General features: G+C 40.3%; 1 protein-coding gene across 9 annotated transcripts in view; it reads left to right on the top strand.

The window, feature by feature from the left end:
• The window catches only part of IDE (insulin degrading enzyme), a 195,033-nt gene extending 174,044 nt beyond the window's left edge, over positions 1-20,989 (top strand). For 8 of the 9 annotated variants that reach the window (XM_042909112.1, XM_042909111.1, XM_042909110.1 and 5 more), the window contains 10 exons: positions 2,021-2,131; positions 3,470-3,590; positions 7,012-7,103; positions 8,122-8,233; positions 11,329-11,496; positions 13,122-13,394; positions 14,440-14,501; positions 17,119-17,191; positions 17,925-17,992; positions 18,671-20,989. In XM_042909112.1, the coding sequence (XP_042765046.1) occupies positions 2,021-2,131; positions 3,470-3,590; positions 7,012-7,103; positions 8,122-8,233; positions 11,329-11,496; positions 13,122-13,394; positions 14,440-14,501; positions 17,119-17,191; positions 17,925-17,992; positions 18,671-18,766 (1,176 nt within the window). In that variant the 3' untranslated portion in view covers positions 18,767-20,989. Of the gene's footprint in view, positions 1-25; positions 171-2,020; positions 2,132-3,469; positions 3,591-7,011; positions 7,104-8,121; positions 8,234-11,328; positions 11,497-13,121; positions 13,395-14,439; positions 14,502-17,118; positions 17,192-17,924; positions 17,993-18,670 lie in introns of all 9 variants that reach the window. The other variant, XM_042909115.1, reaches the window with a different exon arrangement.
• Positions 20,990-21,202: the final 213 nt, after the last annotated feature.

Genomic DNA, 21,202 nt, shown 5'->3' with positions numbered 1-21,202 from the left:
TTTCTTTTGTTTTTCTTTTTGTTAGTCGCTACATTTATGCTGATCCTCTCCATTGCAACATGACATACCTGTTTATCAGGTTATTGAAGGATGATTTAAAAGAGTATACATATGCAGCACGCCTCTCAGGTTTGAGCTATGGCATTGCATCAGGAATGAATGCAATACTTGTAAGTAAAATGAAAACCAAAGAAAAGGCACCACACCATTTAAGCATTATGTTGAGCTTGGGAAAACTATTAACTTCTGCATTTTTAAACAAGAAGGTTGATGGTTTTTTCCTTGCACCTTTTTAGTGATTGAAGAACTGAAATTAGTATTGCTTTCACTAATGAATGACTTAGTAGCGTTTAGTGCAACTTGTGAACATGTATGTGTGCTACATTTATTTGCATGTTCCTCTGCTTGAAATGTTTAACCTATTAATTCTGAAAGCATGTTGTCCTTTCCATGTGCTTGAGTGTATTAACATCTGTAAGTGAAAAATATCTGTAGTTATTGTTGTGGTGCTTGAATTTTACTCAAATATAAGCTTCCTTTATTTTTGCTGACAGCAGTAGAAAGCTCCTGTGTCCAAGTACATTTGATGTTTTCATTTAGTTTATTTTGTAGCATGCACCATTAACTACTTTTAAGTGTGTTTTAAAATAAGCATTATTAAAAAAATCCCAAGAAATAACTAGATCCTTGCTCCTGAAACTATTTCTGATGTGTTTCCAAACCTTTATCTCATTTTCAAATTAACATCCCTTGTATGGCACACATTCATCTTCACTTTTCTTGAAAAAATACTGTATGTTTTAGTAACAACTGCAGTGAGAGCATGTGCTGTGTACTCCTCTTTATAAATTCTCATACAAAAGGTTTTAGGGTTTTAAAATTGTATTTTGCAGTGCTTTTCTTTCTTTACACAAGTAAATTTTCTGGTGGCTTTTATTTAACGTATAAGAGTGTATGTAACCATTTTCAGAGTCTAGGGAAATTTGAAGCTCAGAGATCAAAATAAACTCCAAATAGAAAAGTAATAATCTGTTTATTTTTTGCTCTTGACCTTTAGTAGCATATTACCATTAAAATAAATAATTTTTAATTTATGACAAAATGAGCTTTCTACTAGTTGTCAGTCTATTTCCCATGGTACGTGATGTGCTCACCATGGCCGTGATGACCTTTTCTCCTGCTGAGGTTCTTGCCTGTCATTCTGTATAAGGTAGAGGCTTTCATAGACCTTCCACATGCAGTGCGCTCTCTATTGCTGTGGATGCCACCATGTGGAAATAAAATAATAGGCCTCCCCTGCTTTTCGAATGCAGTGCTTTTGGAGATCATTAGAGTATATTATCCCACAGTAAAATCCTGATAGTACAGTGTGTCCTCACTGTGCATCATTGGCTTTTGACACATCAGCAGAATTCATCAAACAAGCATCTGTATGGATCCTGTTTGGGCAACATTGAATGACAAAAATGGCAAAATGCCACAAGAATATATACACATGCACAAAATTAGGGCTGCCTGATTTCTCCAGAAATGATTTTTAAAATATTTTAATATAAACAATTTGGGGACATACCTGACAGTTGGCTAGATAATACTACCTGTGGTTTTTAACCTTCTTATCACATACAAAAACCTTAAGCCTGCTATTCCTTAGAAATTATTTTTGAAGATTAAACTTGAAACACATTCTGTAATTAATTTTGATTTAATGGGAGCTTGAATGTCAATGATGTGATATGTTCTGTGTTAGTTTGGCATCAGGTGAGTTTTCCTACTGTTGACTTTGGTCAGGAACAGCAAAATTAGGCTTTTAGATTATTAGTAAATAAAGATGGTTAATGTTCTCTTCCTAAGTGTTAAACTATTTGAGAAGATCAATTAGTCGACTTTATTTCATTTTTATTTTAATATGCTGGGCTTTGGGGTTTTCTAAATGTTTAAAAATCAAGCTTATGGTGTTTATTTGGAAGTTTTTTTGGTGATGTTTTTAGACTTCTAATACCCCGAACTCTTTTTGTAGCTCTCGGTGAAAGGTTACAATGACAAGCAGCCGATTTTGCTAAAGAAGATTATTGAGAAAATGGCTACCTTTGAGATTGATGAAAAAAGATTTGAAATTATCAAAGAGGCGGTAAGTGTTCTGAACTCATTTTTGTAATTTTGCCACATAACATTTTAAGAAAAATGAGGGGATGGCTGGGTGGTTTAGTAGGCTGAGTGTCAGACTCTTGATTTCAACTCAGGTCATGATCCCAGGGTTGTGGGATCAAGCCCCGTGTCAAGCTCTGCACTGAGCATGGAGCCTGCTTAAGATTCTCTCTGTCTCTCTTTCTTTCCCCCTCTCTCTCTCTCCCCCTCTTTCCCTCCCTACCTCTCCCCCCCTCTCCATCTGCCCCTCTCCCCTACTTGAGTGTGCTCTCTTCCTCTAAAAAAAAAGAAAAGAGGAGGAAAAGCCTTATTAACCGTGTGCCAGTCCTCTCACCCTGTCTTTGTTAAAGCCTGTGCTCTATCCAGAAAGAAAGCCTGGGAGACTCAGGGACACCTGACCCCCAAGAGCTGGGGAGGTTGCAGCACTGACTTTCAGAGAGAAGCCTGAGGGCTGTGAAGGACCCTTGAAAGTTTCATCCAGCCTTTACTTTAGAAGAATACATGGTTCTGCTGGCTAAGGTCTGCCTACCATGAGAACCTTGTCACATTAGGGCAGACTGTTTAGGCTTGATGTGTCTTCCACTTAAACTCAACTCACAGTAAGCCTGATAATGGAAATAAGGGATGGGTAGCTATTTTAAAAGCCAAACTGTGACTTTAATTGTACATCCTCCAAAAAATTAACGTTTTCAAATGTAGTTTTCGGATGAAGATCCAATATTTTATGTATGTAAGTGGACATGTTGCTTGCTTATGGAGACTTTTGGAATGGCCTTATGGTACAGAATTAAAGGATACCAAAAGCTGGAAGCCCTGAATACTAGGGATGACTCTCTGAGAGAGAAAAAATGTCCCATAGTGAAGACACTTAGGACACAAGTCAGATGCTGGGGATAAAGCAGCAGCCTGGAGAAAGGAAAACATGCCCTTTAATTTAAGGATCAGAGAGGAGTAAGCCCCATTCTAAATTACCTCACTTCAAGGGGAGCCTGGGTGGCTCGGTTGGTTGGGTGTCTTCGGCTCAGGTCATGATCTGGCAGGTCATGGGTTCGAGCTCCGCATGGGGCTCTGTGCTGTCAGCGTGGAGCCTGCTTCGGATCCTCTCCCTCTCTCTGCCCCTCCCCTGCTCTCTCACTCTCTTTCAAAAGTAAATATTAAAAAATAAAAAATAAATTACCTCACTTCAAAAGGAGAAAGCAGCAGATACTCGTGCATCCCAGTAACACATGATTTATCAAAATGAAGTTTGATTATAGTTGATCTTTTTAAATGATTGTAAAAGGACTTCTAAAATGAATGGACCCGTGTCTCTCTTTACTAGTACATGCGATCTCTTAACAATTTCCGAGCTGAGCAGCCTCACCAGCATGCCATGTACTACCTCCGCTTGCTGATGACTGAAGTGGCCTGGACTAAAGATGAATTAAAAGAAGCCCTGGATGGTGAGACTATTTTTGTACTTATAACCCTGTACATTTTTTCCTAAAATCATTTTGATCTATCTCGATATCTAGTGTTTATGCTTTCTAATATTTCTAATAACTTGTAGTTTTATTAAAGCCAACTGTGCATCCTTTTTATCGAAACGAAAACAGTGGTGGCCTTTGAAGTGGCTTTCGTGTTCAGGCTGTTAAGCCACATTTGCTGCTTTCAGCCTGGACCCATAGCAGTTAGTTATTACTGTTCATAGATTTCTGCAGATGACTGAAGGTTTTGACCAGAACACTTACCTTGTTAATATTGAAGTTTTCAGAAGAAGAAAAAAGGGCCGAGCTTGCAAGTCTTGTCACACAGGAAGAGTACTCAGGCATCTTTAGATCTATTCAGTTAAAAACTGGAAAATGTGGGGCGCCTGGGTGGCTAAGTGGGTTAAGTGTCCGACTTCGGCTCAGGTCATGATCTGACGGTTTGTGGCTTCAAGCCCCTCATCAGGCTCTGTGCTGACAGCTCAGAGCCTAGAGCCTGGAGCCTGCTTGGGATTATGTGTCTCCCTCTCTCTCTGCCCCTCCCCGTCTCATGCTCTGTCTCTCTCAAAAATAAACAAACATTAAAAAAAATAAAAAAACCTGGAAAATGTGTGAAGCCTAAAGAATCATCCTTTGTTGCCTTTTTTTTCTAAAATCGTAAATCTAGTTTTCAGAGGCTTTGTTTCAATGCCCTAAATTCCTTGAAGGCATGGTTATGCCTTCTTTTTATCCTCTTTATTTAATATCTAGTGCAATACTATGTCCTCAACAGGTGTCTAATGAATGCCTATTGAATGGAATGAAATTACTTCAGGATTGTTTTATTAGAAAGAATATAGACTGATAGTACCCTTTATTGTTTTATCTTTTTCACTTCTCAGCATTACTTTCCAACTAATCTTTTTTCCCAAATACTCAACAATAAGAGAAAAGAATACTGTTGAATTTTTAATGACCTTTTATGACAAGTTCTTACTCATACTTACTATGTAAGTATAATACTTTGGATTTCTTCAGTGACAAATCAAGAGCAAAGTATTGACAATCGTTACTTTATTGGTTGCCTCAGGTATTGGATAGGCATATAGGTTATAAAATTCATTAACTAGAACTGATGCATTTTTAATCTGGACAGTTAATATGCTTTTCTTTGCAAAATGTTTGAGTCATGTCTAGTTAATGGGGAGAATTTTACCTTAAAAAAAAAAAAAAAGCCCACATAATTGGTTTAAAATCTGTTTTAAAAAAACCTGAACCTGCATTTAGCATAATCAAAAAGCAAAAGTTCTTAGTTTTTTCCCCCCTTTGTCAGATTGTGGGTCAGATAGTAGGTAAATTGTAAGCAGAATAAGCTCTAAAATGTATCCTAGGTATGTGAAACCTAAGATACGTTTTATAAAGAGAAAGCACTGGGACCCCTGGGTGGCTCAATCGGTTAAGCATCCGACTTTGGCTCAGGTCATGATCTCATGGTCTGTGAGTTCGAGCCCTGCGTCGGGCTCTGTGCTGACAGCTCAGAGCCTGGAGCCTGCTTCGGATTCTGTGTCTCCCTCTCTCTCTGCCCCTCCCCCATTCATGCTCTGTCTCTCTCTGTCTCAAAGATAAAATAAGACATTAAAAATTTTTTTTATATAAAGAGAAAGCACTGTTTTGGTTGACAGTCTCTGCTCAAATAAGCCATCATTCTGTTTTGGAACATGTATACTCTTACGGTGATTCAGTACCCCCAATGTGGCTTAATGTGGAGACATTCGTTGACACTCCGTCAACTCTCCAGGTGCCAGAGTAGCAGGAACCTCAGAGTTCAGTGGGTCCAGCAGCTTTTACTGACTGCCTGCTACACACCAGGCCCTAGACTTCAGGGGCTTGAGATAAAAAATGATCAATTAGATGGGGTTTCTTGGATCAAGGAGTTACAGTCTAGTGACAAAGCATAAATGTGTTCAGCTCATTTCAGTGTAGGCAGAGAGAGTAAGTGTTGTGTCCGAGGTCTGCAGAGAGTGGTCAAGGGGTCTGGAGAACAAGTATGCACTTTAGAATTAGACCACTGGTCAAATGCAGCTGTACAACGTACTAGCATGATGCCTTTGGGCAAGAAATTTCAATGTTCTTCACTTCAGTTTTCTCACCTTTAAAACAGGGATAAGTAGTACATACTTTATAAGATAACATGTATGAAATGATACACCCAGAGTAACCACTTGTTAATTCCCTTCCTGTGTCTCTCTTTGAATTTCAGTCTCTATTTTTAGCAGCCATTGCAGCAGTTATTAGTATGATGTCCTAATGGAGAAGGAACAGCTCTTTCTTATTAAAGAATTGAATCAATACTTGTAAAAGGAATGAGGGGAATAGAAAATCAGTATTGTGATACCATAATTGATACAGGCAATGTGCACTGTTGGATGCTAAAATTAATGAGTAAGGAAAACAGGATATGTGTATAGTCTCAAAGTATATTTCCCTGAAAATAAATATTTATTAATTACCGTGGGGAAAATAGGCATTGATGGGCAAGTGGCATTACCTAATTGCTTGTAGAACATACATGAGTTACTCTATTATAACTGAAAGATGAAAATAGTCCTTTTACAGTAAACACATCTGGCAGACCACCTTAACCACATGATTAGTGTTCACTAGTATGACAGCATATCAACATCATGTACTGCTGATGTGATGCATTGATAAGGGCACATTACCTCTGTGGTATTCTTCCTAGTAGTTGAGTAGGTAAGCTCAGTTTAATCATGGAAAAACTCAAATGGCACTCTGTAAAGTAATTGAACAGTATTCTTCAAAAATCTTAAGATTATAGGGGCACTCAGCTCAGGTCATGATCTCATGGTTTGTGAGTTCAAGCCCTGCAATGGGTTCTGTGCTGTCTGTGCAGAGCCTGCTTCAGATCCTTTGTCCACCCCCCACCCCCACCCCCACCCCCGCCCCACCACACCTCCTCTGCTCATGCTCCCTCTCTTTCTGTCTCTCAAAAATAAAAATAAATAAAATTTAAAAATGTTGTTTTTGAAATCTTAAGATCTTAAAAGATAAGGAAAGACAGGAACTGTCACAGACTAGAGGAAACATAGGCACTGAGGACACATAACTAAATGCAAGGTGGAATCATGGATTATATCGTGGAACAGAAAAAGAGTATTAGGAGAAACTGAAATCAAATAAAGACGCATTAGTTAATAGTATTAAAGCAGTGCTAATTTCTTAGTTTTGATCACTATATGGTGGTTATGAGAGATACTAACATTAAGGGAAACGGTAAAAAGGTATATCGGAACTCTCTGTACTGTTTTTCTAACTGTTCTGGAAGTATTAAATTAGCTCAGAGTGTTGTTTGTTTTAGCCTCATAGGGAGAGCTCACTATTTTTTACACCTCTACAGATGTCACCCTTCCTCGCCTTAAGGCCTTCATACCTCAGCTCCTGTCACGGCTGCACATTGAAGCCCTTCTCCATGGAAACATAACAAAGCAGGTGGGTGGTTGAGGGTTTAGTGGTCTTTTATGGAGCAGTGTAAGAGATTTTTTTTTACCCTGGCTTCAGAGTATTCACCACCGCAGTGTGATTATAAGCACATTAGTGTTGACTCAACCTTCTCTGCCCTGTGGAGGAAAACAGGAGAGGGTATAAGGGAAGAGAACGATGGTGGTTAACTATGGACCTATTTTCACAATTGCCTGCTATGCTCTCGCCTGCCTTGTGCAGTCACAGGAGGAAATGGAAATAATTATCCCTACTCTGTGCAGGACAGCAGGACTGTGAAGTGGATAAGAGCACGTGGTGTAGAATCAGCCTGGGTTTAAATCCTGACTCTGCCACAAACTAGCTGCTTATTCTTCTGAAAAGGTGTTAACCTCTCAGTACTCAGTTTCCTTATCTGTACATTAGAGTTTAAAGATGAAATGAAATGGTGCATGCCAAATGTGTAGCCCATAGAAGACTCTCTAGAATTCCCATTCTGGAACTCTGGCAGCCTCTCTCAAGACCCCACACTTCTCTGCTACTCTGCTATCCTGCCTCCAAAACAGTATGCCCAAGGTCAGATGCTAGTAACTGGCAAAGACAAGATTTTTCACTAAAGTCAGTTTTATTTATTAAAAAGCCTATACTCACTTCTTTTGCTTTGCTACAACCCCAAGTATCTGTGGTCAGGGTCAGTTACTTGGGACCAACTTTCCATCCCCAGTGCCTCTCCAGCTTTGGCAGTACCTTTTCCCACAGCATCAAGATCATTGTTGATGCTGGTCCTGGTCTCTCTTTCTCCACCTCTCCCATACCGAGTGTATTGCCAATTGACGAATTCAGTTTTTTCCATTTGAATAAGATCAAATGTGTTTAGGGTTTAAGAATCCATTTTTACGATAAACTAGCTTATTTCACAAGTGTGTTGTTTTCACACTGCATTGGCCACCATCCAATATGCTATTTTTATTTTCACAAACAAGATACATTTGTGGTTTTGTATGGTGCTATTCCGTGTCCTTTTCCACAGGCTGCACTAGGAATCATGCAGATGGTTGAAGACACCCTTATTGAACATGCTCATACGAAACCTCTCCTTCCAAGTCAGCTGGTTCGGTATAGAGAAGTTCAGCTTCCTGACAGTAAGTTGGAATGTTGTAACTTTGGTAATGGACTACTTTGACATAATGTTATGGGTGATTATAGATGGGTTGAAGTCACCTGGATGAGAACACAATTTTACAGTAAAGATCTACTGGGATCCTTTACTGTTTATATAAGTATGGTTAAAGGTAGGTAATTCTGCCAAAGATTTTTCTGTAGGAAGGTCAAAAAGGTGAAATTGGAGGTAGGTGATTATTTTGATGAGAATGACATTAGAATTGACTGGTAATTGGATGTAGAAGAGTTAGGAGGTAAGAAAAATTACAAAGCTAAAGAGATGTTGACTCTGAAGCATGAAATAAAATCTGTTTATGAAAATTGGAAACTAGAATCATAATACTGATGGGAAGTCCATAGGAGTCTTTGGCAGAAATAGTTTTAGGAAACTCACAGGTGCAAATAACAGCATGTATTTGTGACATGCATATTTTATAAGGAATTAGCATAAAATAATGGATAATAATTAATATATTGGAGTTTGCAGTGTTGGATTGCCTTTGTATTAACCATGGTTTCTTTTGATTAAGCATTGTTTTCAGTTTTTGTTCAAAATTATGTAGTGGGTAGTAAATTAGACTTGGGATAAAAAGCATTGGTTTTTTTGTGTGTGTTCTTTTGGTTTTGTTTGTAGCTAAACTTGATTGCTGGCTGTTCCCCACACATGCGTGGTCTGTGCCCCCACTACCACTATGTATCCTCCTGAAATAGTGCTCCCTTTCCTTCACTCTCTCCCTTATGGACGTCTATCCCCCTCCATCTCCATTGTTAGACTGTACATTTGTTAAGGTTGGGGCTGTGTCTGGTTCCTTTGAGAACCTGTTAAAGGTGCTTGAGCATGGTGTTACCTCAGAATATTGTTGTTGAATGCTCAAACATACCTTGAGCGCAGCTCTCTTCTTCACAGCCAGTCATCAGAGACCTGGTAACGTTTCATTTCAAACTTCTGCTAGTTTGTTCCTCTCTCACCACAGCATGGAAGAGAAGCACAGTCAGAATCTGCCATTCAGAAACCATAGCACTTGGGCGTTGGGCAAAGTGAGGCCAGTCCAGAGACAGAATTTCAAAGTGAAATCTGTCTTTCCTACTTTTTTTTTTTTTAAGTTTTTGTTTTTGTTTTTGTTTTTTAATGTTTATTTTATTATTTTTGAGACAGAGAGAGACAGAGCATGAAGGGGGGAGAGGCAGAGAGAGAGGGAGACACAGAATCAGAAGCAGGCTCCAGGCTCTGAGCCATCAGCCCAGAGCCCGACGCGGGGCTCGAACTCACGGACCGCGAGATCGTGACCTGAGCCGAAGTCGGACGCTTAACCGACTGAGCCACCCAGGCGCCCCTGGTCTTTTTTTTTCAATTCATTTTGAGAGAGAGAGAGCATGAGCAGGGGAGGGACAGAAGGAGGGAGGGAGGGAGGGAGGGAGAGAGAGAGAGAGAGAGAGAGAGAGAGAGAGAATGAATGAATGAATGAATGAGAATCTCAGGCAGGCTCTGCACTGTCAGTACAGAGCCCTCTGCAGGGCTCGAACTCACCAACTGTGAGGTCATGACCTGAGCCGAAATCAGGAGTAGGATGCTTGACTGATGCGCCACCCAGGCGCCTTTCACACCTCTTTTTATTACACTTCCTGCTTCCTCTCTCCTCTCTTAGGGCCTTACCTCTTTTGCCTTCCAAGTGCCCTCACAAATTGTCCCGTGCTCAAAAATAACTCTGTTCAACAAGAGACTCTTTAAATCTGGAAAACAAACAGAGGGTTACTGGAGGGGTTGTGGGAAGGGGGACGGGCTAAATGGGTAAGGGGCATTAAGGAATCTACTCCTGAAATCATTGTTACGCTATATGCTAACTAACTTGGATGTGAATTTTAAAAAATAAATTAAGTAAAAATTAAAAAAAGAAAAAAAACCTCCGTTCACATCCCATTCTCCAAATGTTAGGTGTTAGGAAATCATTCTAAGCCAGATGTGAATGTCTCACACAGTCCTTCACTTAACTCTCCATGAGACAATATTTACAGTTTAAAAAGACAATGTTTAGGCATTGTGAAGGAGACAGTTGGGGATAGACATGAAAAAGCCAGAAGTTGGGAGGGGGCGGTTGCAGTAGCTTTATAGACCGTATTCCCCTTCCTCTTCTGATAAGAAATAACGTAGTGCTGCCAGTATATGATTAGAAAGTTTGACTGTTGGTCAGATTTATCTCCTCAGAAAAATAATGTAGGTGAAATACGACTCCAGACTTGTCTACCTCCCTTCGCGGTTGATGTCTAAATTATCATCTATGAGGGTGAACAAACACATCATTATTATTCTGAGAAACCCTTATTTGTGAGTCTTACACTAAATACTAAACACAATATATGCTTGGTCACATTTATTCCTCATGAAGTGAAGTTATCAAATCATAAAGCATGATCATCTGGTCGTAACTCTGATGAGATATTTGATCAACACATCTGAGTTTTAGTCTTGGGTCTTCACCATTCCAATTTGGTGTCCTTAGACAAGTCACCCCCTTCTTAGGTGCTTAGCTTCCTCATCTCTAAAGTGAGGTGTTAGACTAAGTTACCTCTAAGTGTTGAACACATGTGTGTAAATTTGTGAAATGACCTTTAGTGTGGATGTTGGTAAACGGTGTTCAGAATAAAATGCTAAATGAAAATGCAAGATAATAAAGACACAACTAGTAATTTAAAAAACGGTTTTGTGTGGTATTGAAACATAAGTGGTGGTGCCATTAAGGTTCTTATATGTATTAGCTGGTTCTGATGTAGTATATACACTAATTTGTACATTGTATTAACTGTGGATCTTAGCATTAATACTTAGCTATAAAATGGGTCTTTTGTAAGTTCTTTGCCCTTTAAATTCAGTGAATGTTTATTGAGGGCCTGCCAAGTTTAGATTGCTGCATTAGGATTCCCTTAGGTAAGTTAACAGAATTTCGCATTCTTAATAATTTAATTGCAGTTTGGAATTGCTGAAAAACACTAACTAAATTGGACAGCTTTAAAAAGCCAGATAAAACATTGACTTTGTTAAACCCTAAATAAGTTTTTTTCTCTTTTTGAAACTTCCTAGGAGGATGGTTTGTGTATCAGCAGAGGAATGAAGTTCACAATAACTGTGGCATCGAGATATACTATCAGACAGACATGCAGAGCACCTCAGAGAATATGTTTCTAGAGCTCTTCTGTCAGATCATCTCTGAGCCTTGCTTCAACACCCTGCGCACCAAGGAGCAGCTGGGTGAGAGGGAGGTGGGGACTGGCCCAGTACCATAGACCTTGAGCAACCATTGTCCTCAGAAAATATGCTCCACGTGGATAGTCCTCTTGCATGGTGGTGCAGGCTTGCTGTATTTTTTTTTTTTTTTAATTTTTTTTTTTTAACGTTTATTTATTTTTGAGACAGAGAGAGACAGAGCATGAACGGGGGAGTGTCAGAGAGAGGGAGACACAGAATCTGAAACAGGCTCCAGGCTCTGAGCTGTCAGCACAGAGCCCGACGCGGGGCTTGAACTCACGGACCTTGAGATCATGACCTGAGCCGAAGTCGGCCGTTCAACCGACTAAGCCACCCAGGCGCCCCCAGGCTTGCTGTATTGACAGAGGCTTGTGAAAACCTTGTTTGTGGGGAATCCACTCCTAAAAGATAAGCACTTAACATGTCATGGACATTAAAGCAGTTCTTAAGGCGAAGACAGTGTGTTTACAGAATGTACATGTCATAAAGAAGACATTTTGGGTAAGGGAAGATGCTTAGGGCAGACTATTTATTAGGGGTGGCAAGATGGGAAGCAAGCCATCCAGAGAAACTTAGATTTGGGAAACTTTGGGTTCCCAGAGGGCAGGTATTATCTCTTAATCATCTTTGTATCCCAAGCCTGGTCCCATAGAAGGTACTCAGTAAGTGTTTGTTGAGAAAGTGTTTCTGGCACAGTTTTAGGCACTGTTAAAAGTCCTCGAGATCCTGGCAGGTTTAATCAATGAGAAAATAAAGAAACCCCAGCAATGACTGGGAGGAACCAATGAAAAAGGATTTGGGTGAGTTCCAAGTATTTTCATTTTTTAAGTAACCAGCATGGTAGATGCTGGACATGGAAATGGATAAGTTACAGATGGTCCTTCCCTTCAAGGAGCTCACAGTCTAATCAGGAGGGCAGACCTATAAAGGAATAGTTACAGTGCAGTGTGGCAAATATTACTGAGAGTCTTCAGATTCTAAAGGTCATGCCGAAGATAGTGACTTCCTCAGAAGTGGGGTGGGACCCCAAGGCTCCACAGGTCTGAGGATGTGGTTCAGGACAGAGCAGCTGAAGGAGGCAAGCCACGAGCTCAGTTTAGGAAAGATGTCAAAGGGTGGTAATGCGTGAGCTCACAAGATGACAATGGAAACGTGACCTTCTGTTGGTCTTCAGAGGTTTTTAGTCTGAATGCAGTTGGTCCAGGAATGAATTCACATAAGGAACTTGGATGTGAAAGGAAACAGAGCTGGAACAATGGTTAGAGGATGAAAATGAGTTCATTATATACTAGGGATGGGAATAACTTTCACACAGAGAGAAGATGATTAACCAGCAGACAGTGAGGAGTTATGGGATGGGAGATTGAGTAATGAATAAGATTTTTTCATTCCCACCCCCCCCCCCCAAGAGAAAGAATTCTCTCCCAACTTTCTAACTATTCTTCAGAGAGCCCTTTTGCTCTACCCTTAGGAACTTATGATATCCTAATTGTTTATGTTTCTTCAGAGGTGAATAACATAAAGCTCAAAAGTAGATTTTATTGCTCTGACAGGATAAGTTTTGAAGGATTAAAAGTGACCGGGGTCTCAAACGCCAGGGTCCTGACTGGCCGGTGTTTATGTTTCAGGCTATATCGTCTTCAGCGGGCCTCGTCGAGCCAACGGCATACAGGGCTTACGATTCATCATCCAGTCAGAAAAGCCTCCTCACTACCTAGAAAGCCGAGTGGAAGCTTTCTTAATCACCATGGAGAAGTCCATAGAGGACATGACAGAAGAGGCTTTTCAAAAACACATTCAAGCATTAGCAATTCGTCGACTAGACAAACCAAAGAAACTGTCCGCAGAGTGTGCTAAATATTGGGGGGAAATCATCTCCCAGCAATACAATTTCGACAGAGGTAAGGCACAATTAGGGCCCCAACATTTATGGCATATAAGTGTAACATTTGAGGTCACCAAGGCTATTCTACAAAACGGTGGTTGTTTTGTAGGTGATGTTCCGGTTACTAATTTGGTGGTGTGGAGTGTCATACTTCTAAAGAACCATCGCTTTAACATAAGAGCAGTTTTTATTAGAAACTTTGTCTTTTTTTCTTCTCCAAAATTGGAGCTGGATCTTCCTGTATCTCATAATAATACAGTAAGAATTAATCTAATTTCACTTTTTGTGTTCAGTCAGTATGCCCCTGAGGCTCTGAGCACAGGCATGCAGTTATCTATTTCCCATAACACCAAAAAAAGAAAAAGGAAAATTTGCAGAGATAAGTGCTGCCCTGGAGGCACAGGGCTTCAAACAGATGCCCGTAGGGATCACCAAAAATGTGTCGGGGCTTTTACACTGGGGACAGCTGTGCTTCCTGAAGTCTCCTGCTTACTGACTTCCTTGGCATTTCTTCTAGAGCAGAAATTAACAATGCAGAGCGCTAAGCTGGAGGTGGGGGGGGGGGGGGGCGGGTTGGGTTGTGTTCTCATTCTGACACCAATAGCCTGAAGATCTTTGGCCAAGACACCTTTTTGAGGGCCTCGGTTTCCTTACCTGTAATTTTTTTTAGCAGTTGGAGTCACTGTTAATGGTAATTGTACTGACCATCTATTGAACATTTGCCGTAAGTGCAGCATCATGTTACTGTCATTCATCATTTTCCTTAGTTCTCACTACAGACCCATTAAGTAGTTATTATCCCCAATTTCCGGAGGAGGAAACAGAGGCTCAGAAAAATTGACACAACTAGCCTAAAGATCCAGTAGTTCAGAAGTAGAGAGCCAGGCTATCTTCTTACTCCTTACTTGATATTTATTCCCTGACTACTTGCAGGAGCAGATGATCACTTAAAAATACAGAGACCTAAGAACATTGGAGTGAAACGTATTGTCATTTAATGTAGTATTCTGGGCTACTTAAGATGGAAATATTAGTAAATTATTGTTTGATTGCTTTTTCAGATAACATAGAAGTTGCATATTTAAAGACACTTACCAAGGAAGATATCATCAAATTCTACAAGGTAAGTCGAATTTGTATGTTTAGATTTTGACTCATAAGCAAATATTATATATGCTGTGTGGTTTGTTACTGCTTTGAACTTAGTGCCTTGCTTAGAGCTGCAGCCTTAGGTCACCTTCTCCAAAGGTTCTTTTACATGTGAGGCAGCAGTGGGAGCATGTGTGGCTTCTGAATGCAGACCCAGGGCTCATCGCTGGTGAGATAGCCCTGTGACCTCAGCCAGGGGGCTTAAGCTTCTAAGTCTCAGTTTCCTCACTTACAAAATAGAGATTAGTAGGAGTATTAATTGAAATGAGGTGCATAAAGTGATTAGCACTTAGCAGAATTTAATAAATGGTCTCCATTACTGTGGTCTCTTCATTAGTAGTTCTCAGCCTCAGTTTTTACATGTTTTAATCAGAATACTTTAATGTTTTCCTCATTGATATTATAAGTTTTAGTTGTGTTTATTTATTGCTTAAGACTATTTGCTTTGTGAGGTTAGGTATCTGTTCTCAGTTGCTTGCAAGAAAGGGTGATCATATTAGCTCTTTTTGGTTTCTGAGGGATTCATTTTAAGGCATTCTTAGTTGTGGGTGTTTAAAAAGAGTGATGTCCTGATATAACTTACTCTAGGGTTTCCAGAAGCAGTGAAGATTTTTTCTTTCCCTCCACAACGTCTATTATTCATTTGAATTACAAGTAGTACCTGATTATTGAATTTGTAAGAATAGTTATAAGACTGAGTTGGTTTTGTCTTAAAAATGAGAGTTTTGTTACCAAGCTTAAACTAAGTCTAGAACATCATTTCCCTTGCTGTATTCCATGGTACACTAGTTTTCTACAAGATATTAGTAGGGACACATACAAAAAAGGGTTTCATGACTATGTAAGTCTGGGAAAGACTACACTCTTTATTCCTGTTTTTGGAGAATTACAGAGCATGTTAACGTCTAAAAGTTCTAAGAAGCCCCGTACTAAAAATTTCTTTAGCCCAGCATTTAATTTTGATTAACAAAACTCCCTAAAGAGATTCATCATGGACCTGTTTGTTTTTCCACCACAGAATACCTGTTAAGTATTTCCTGGGACTCCAGTGTTCCTTAGAATATAGCTTGCAAGAAAAATGCAGTTTGCTTATTGGTTGGTTGGTGTTTAGAAAGATGGAGATTGTCCAGAATTGTTCAGGAAATTGAGAGTAGTCTGAAACTGAAGAGGGTGTTATACTCTTCTGATAAAGGTTGATAAGAGGGCAATGAAGGCTTGGGTGAAAAGGGATCCTGAATAGACCTTTGGAAGCAAACTTTTTACTCAGTAAGACAGACAATCTCAGATGAGCTGCTATATATTACTGGAGGCGGATCTGTGCCGAGCTCCTGAAAGGGGCTGGAGAGGCCAGGGCAGGCCTGTGGGAGAATCTGGGCTGTCCTGCCAGCTGGAGGGAGCCATGGTCAGGTTTGTTGTCCAACCTCATCAGGATTTCCATCGAGGCTGCACAGGAACAGGCTTGTAATAACTGCTCCATAAACCATTATTGACCTGATTTGGCTTTGCTAATGATCTCTCCCTCTGAGGGTATGACCAGGGGAAGTTTCATCACACCTTGTGTTTTCCCTTTGGAAAAGACAGATAATGGTCTAGCATTAAGGAATAGGTCGAGAGACACTTTTCCATGGGATCTGCCAACTCACCACTCCTGATATTCATGGTATGACCTAGGGAACTCCTTCAGAGCAGCCTGCTGGAGCAGAGAGAGAAAAAGCAGGCCTTGCTTTCTGATGCCATCACTGTGAACTACGTGACTTGAGCAAGTCATCATACTTCCCTGTGTCTCAGAGTTCCGTATCTCTAAAACAGCATCCTCACAACACTTAGCTTATAGAGGGTCAAGTGAGCTAACACAGGAGAGTGCCTGACGCAAGACAGGACTCAATAAATGTTAGCTTCCTTTCTCTTCTGTTAGATGAGAATCCATGGAATTGCCCTGGTGCAGAATCTAAGAAGGTGTGGGACACCTCGGTGGCTCAGTCTGTTAGGCGTCTGACTGTGGCTCAGGTCATGATCTCACTGCTCATGAGTTTGAGCCCCTCGCTGGGCTCTGTATTCACAGCTCAGAGCCTGGAGCCTGCTTCAGATTCTGACTCCCATCTCTCTGCCCCTCTCCTGCTTGCACGTATGCTCTGTCTCTCAAACATAAAAAAAATAAAAATTTTTTTAATAAAAAAAAAAAAGAATCTAAGAAGGTTCTAGAGGAGCAGGCATTGTGCTCGTCCCTTGACTGAGCTCAGGCCTTTGCCTCTGTAGTCATTAGCGATCACTGGATGTGGCCCTGCATCACAGCCCGATGAGTATTAGGCTAGGTTTTTAATCCCAGCCCAGCTACCTCTTAACTGTAGGAGTTTGAATGCATCACATAATATCCTTGGACTCCATTTTATCATTTGCAAAATGGGGTTAATAGTAATTCTTGCCTACCTAACCTAATTTTCGTAGAGTTTAAATGAAACACTCTAAGTGAGGGGAAACATCTTTTCTGTTTCCGGCTATGTGAGAGCTGATTCTTCATAGTGGTAAAAGAGTACTTCATTTTAGGTTCCTTAGTGGGCCAGAAGGGTGACCTGGCTGTTCTTTCTTCCTAGGAAATGTTGGCAGTAGATGCCCCAAGGAGACATAAAGTATCCGTCCATGTTCTTGCCAGGGAAATGGATTCCTGTAAGTATTGAATATGGACTTTTTGTAAAGTATGTTTTTGGGCACACGATGGCTGTCCCTTGCCATAGACACATCCCTTAAAGAGCACCAGAAAGTAAATAGGTAGAGAAGGGGAGCAACTGGAGACAGGGTCTACTCTATCAAAGCAAAAATATGGGGAAAAGGGAAATGAGGCAGTGAAGGAAACAGCCAGCATTAGGTGGCACAGTGCCATCCTGGCCCTGGCTTTACAAGAAAACACAGCTAGTTGCTGGTAGGACATCTTCACAGAAGCTGTGTGGAACCACTGCATGTGAGGAGGAAGAGCAAATAGTTCATTCGCTCAGTCTTTCCATCTTCTGTCTCTGAATGGCCAAGGTTTACTCCACAGTCATATCTCACCTGGCCTTCTGGGTTGTTTTACTGGATCCTTCCTGGTGGTCAGAGCCTCAGAGACCAGTGAGTGCAGACGTGGGCACTAAAGTTGCTGTGGGCGAGGCTTCATAGCCACGGTAACGTGATGAGCCATCGTTGGGGAGAGTCTGGATAAGACATAGAGGCAGCAGTCAGGGTCTTGGGGAGCAGGCAGCCTGGGAGGACATGGGCCTGGTACAGTTTCTTAATGAGCCGAGTCCGGTTTCAGTTTGTTGTTGTTGTTGTTGTTGTTGTTGTTGTTGTTGTTGTTGTTGTTTTTCAATTGCTCTTGTATGCCAGTATTTATTAGGTAAGAAGTAAACCTTTCATTTTCTTACAGGTCCTGTCGTTGGAGAGTTCCCATGTCAAAATGATATAAATTTGTCACAAGCACCAGCCTTGCCACAAGTAAGACATGCAAATGTCATTTTAGATTGCATGGTTAGAGGACTTCCCACATAGAAGGAGCTTGTTCAGCAGGACACGTAAGACTAGAAGTATTAGGTCACCACGTGTTTGAGCCTCTACTTTATATTCCTCCCTAAATGTGAGGTCGCCAGCTGACAGCTCCCAGGGGAGGGGGGGGGGGGGGGGAGGGTCACGCCTTTGTCATCTACGGAAAGACTCAGCCTCTGACCTGGTTTGCTTTTGCTTCTAGTTTGAGCAGTTATGTTACTCTGCAGCGAGTCCTCTCCAGCCACGCCTGTACCTTGCCCTTTCCCCAGTGCCTGCATGTCTTTAATCCTCTGGAGAGGTTGGCATTTACTGGCAGTGTGACCAGGCCCTTGCTGAGTGGGCACGTCAGCCTCTGCCGTTCTGCTGAGGTCTTGGTATGTGCCAGCTCTGGCGTCCCAGCCCTTGGTGTGCCCAGAGAAGAGCCAGGGGTCTTCTTTCTGGTCCTGGGTCCCACTGGGGACACTCCCCATAGGTTTGCATAGACCCTCTGGCCCTGAGGATCCAGGAAGATCAGATCATAATATGTGGGGTAGAAACGAGTGTGTATGTAAAAAAAAAAAAAGTTGATGTCTTATTCCGTCTGCTTTTTTAGGCCATAAACACTGAGAGAAACCTTTTTCTTCTTTGCAGCCTGAAGTGATTCAGAACATGACCGAGTTCAAGCGTGGTTTGCCACTGTTTCCCCTTGTGAAACCACATATTAACTTCATGGCTGCAAAACTCTGAAGATTCCCCAAGGGTGGGAGAGTGCAAGTGGATGCATCGCTGGGTCTTCCTGGGGCCAGGGAAAGAACCTCGGCCACTTTCATAGTTTCTGGTTCACTATCAGACAGACAAACAGAAAAAAAAGATGTTGTCAAATGTCATTATGTAGAATATTAAAAATCCAAAGTAATTAAATTACAGAATCTTATAGATGTAGAATATTTTTTAAATACATGCCTCTTAAATATTTTAAAATTTTTCTTTTCATTACTGAGAGAAATTTCCCTTATATAACAGTACTTAAAATGATGAATGGTATTCCTATAGAATCTTCCTTCCATATTCTGTAAAATAGTCACTTGTCAGAAGAAAATATGTTAGTTTTTGGTTTTGTTTTTCTAAAAGCCTCCTAGGTTGACAGAAAAGGCTTTAAAACCTTTAGAAAGGTAATACCTTTTTAAAAACTGATTCTCAAATTTGCTTTCTACTTGGTGGTTTCATGTAAATCAATGGAGAACATTAACATTTGGCAGATAATGAAAAAAGCAAAATGATTTTCTTTTATTAGTGAAATTGCTGATTATATAAGGCATGGTTTTAATCTTTTTATAAAATTTGAACATGTTTTTTATTCAAACTAGTAAAATGCTGGAAAACCCTAGAACGCCCTACTTATTTACAATGCTAGAAATAGACTTACCCTACATCAGTTTTGTCCCAAACGGAATTTCTCAGGATTACTGTGATTTGTTTCTTTCTGATTGAATTATATTGACATTCTTGTTCATAGTCGGTTTGCAGTGTTCCCTCAGTTCTACCTTTTCCCCTCAACAACATTTGTTGTATTTATTTAATACATAGGGTCAACTTCAGATCCCACTGAGTGTGTGACATGCTTTTCCAACATCAGCTACTCTAAACACTTGTAACTTTTTACTACCATGATATTGCAATCAGTATATGAACCAAAATATTTGCCCCATTATGAATTTAAAAGACAAGTACCAAGCCACCTTTTTGAAGGTATTAAAAATAAAGCCTTGATTCTTAAATAGTGTGATCTCCAGAAGACTCTCAAATCCCTTTTTGCTACCAGTCTAATATTGCCTTAAGTGTTAAGTTATTTTTTGAATATATAAATATAAACATAACAAACACAGATAACGACTGGAGTGGACTTTTAAAAAATATTTTTTTCATGAGATACTATTTTAGATGAAATTGTTACTGTAGATTTAACAGCTGTTTTGAAATATTTACTGTTGTTAAAAGTTGCTTCAAGAGAAATTGTGAATATACTTCCACATACAGGCACTGGTACCAGTAAGTGGCCCTGTTCACTAACTCAGGCAAAGTAAAGAATGGCATTTTCAAATGACATTTTACCTCGCTAGGAGTTGATTTGCCAGGACTTTTTTCTGTAGAGTCATGTCTTACAACATCTTAAGTTTTCACTTTTGCCATTTTCCAAATAATCTACATTTGGGGCAAGAATGATATAATCACAACTGTGGAGGCTGCTTTCAAAAGCAGGGCTCCATTTCTACTGTCAGATAAATGTGGTGCTGTAACTGTCTTTTTATCCCTACCTTCAGGAGCTTCCTTGTGATGAAGCCTGTCTTTGTCCATCAGAAGGTGCGTGAGTCATCGCTTCCTTCTGGTTTTATGCATTTGTAGACTATGCAGCTTTTCATCAAACTGCAAAAATAAACAAGAGGGATCTACAAGCCCTGAGTGTTTAAATCCACCACTGAAAGAGTAAATAAGCCACCTACCTTCTCTGTGGGAAATTATGTGCTATTGAGTAATTTTTAGCTCTTTTTTAAAAAATGGGTGAAATGTAACTGTCATTTTTATGAGAAAGTCACATGAAGAAATCTGAACAGAATCTCATGTAGTCTTCCAGGAACCTATGATTGGGGTTCAGTGTGTTCCAGCATTGTCTGGTGTCCAAATTGGATCTAGAGCTACTGTTGGATCACTCAGGCATACTAATGGATTCATGAAATGGGTCCAGGCTGCAATCCATGAGCAGTAACAGACTACCCCGGATACTGCATTTTTCTCAGTGCTTAGCAAATGAGATTTGTGGAAAACAAACTGAGTTATTAGTTACTTGTGACTTTAAAAAAAAAAAAAAAAGTCTTCTTTTCAACTAGTTGATGTGGAAGAGAGAGCATGTGACACAGCCAGTATGGTGGAGTGCTAGGGTAATCCTGTTTACAATAAATTGCCTGAATTGAACCTCTGGAGTTTGCATTTGTGTTATTTTTACAATTTTAGTGTCTAGCCTACCTCTCAGCATCCTGATTTGACAACATTTCTTGCTTTCGTTATTCCTAAGGCAGAAAGCAATGAATTGGTTTTTTGAAAAAAAATCTTTTGAGTGCATCTGGGTGACATTGATTTAGTCAAATAAATGGGTCAATTTCACACTCATAAGAGTGGATCGCTTTT

This window comes from Panthera leo, chromosome D2 (assembly GCF_018350215.1).
Source record: "Panthera leo isolate Ple1 chromosome D2, P.leo_Ple1_pat1.1, whole genome shotgun sequence".
Lineage (NCBI taxonomy): Eukaryota > Metazoa > Chordata > Mammalia > Carnivora > Felidae > Panthera > Panthera leo.
The sequence above is the reverse complement of the archived record's forward strand: the minus strand, read 5'-3'. Positions and strand labels throughout refer to the sequence as shown.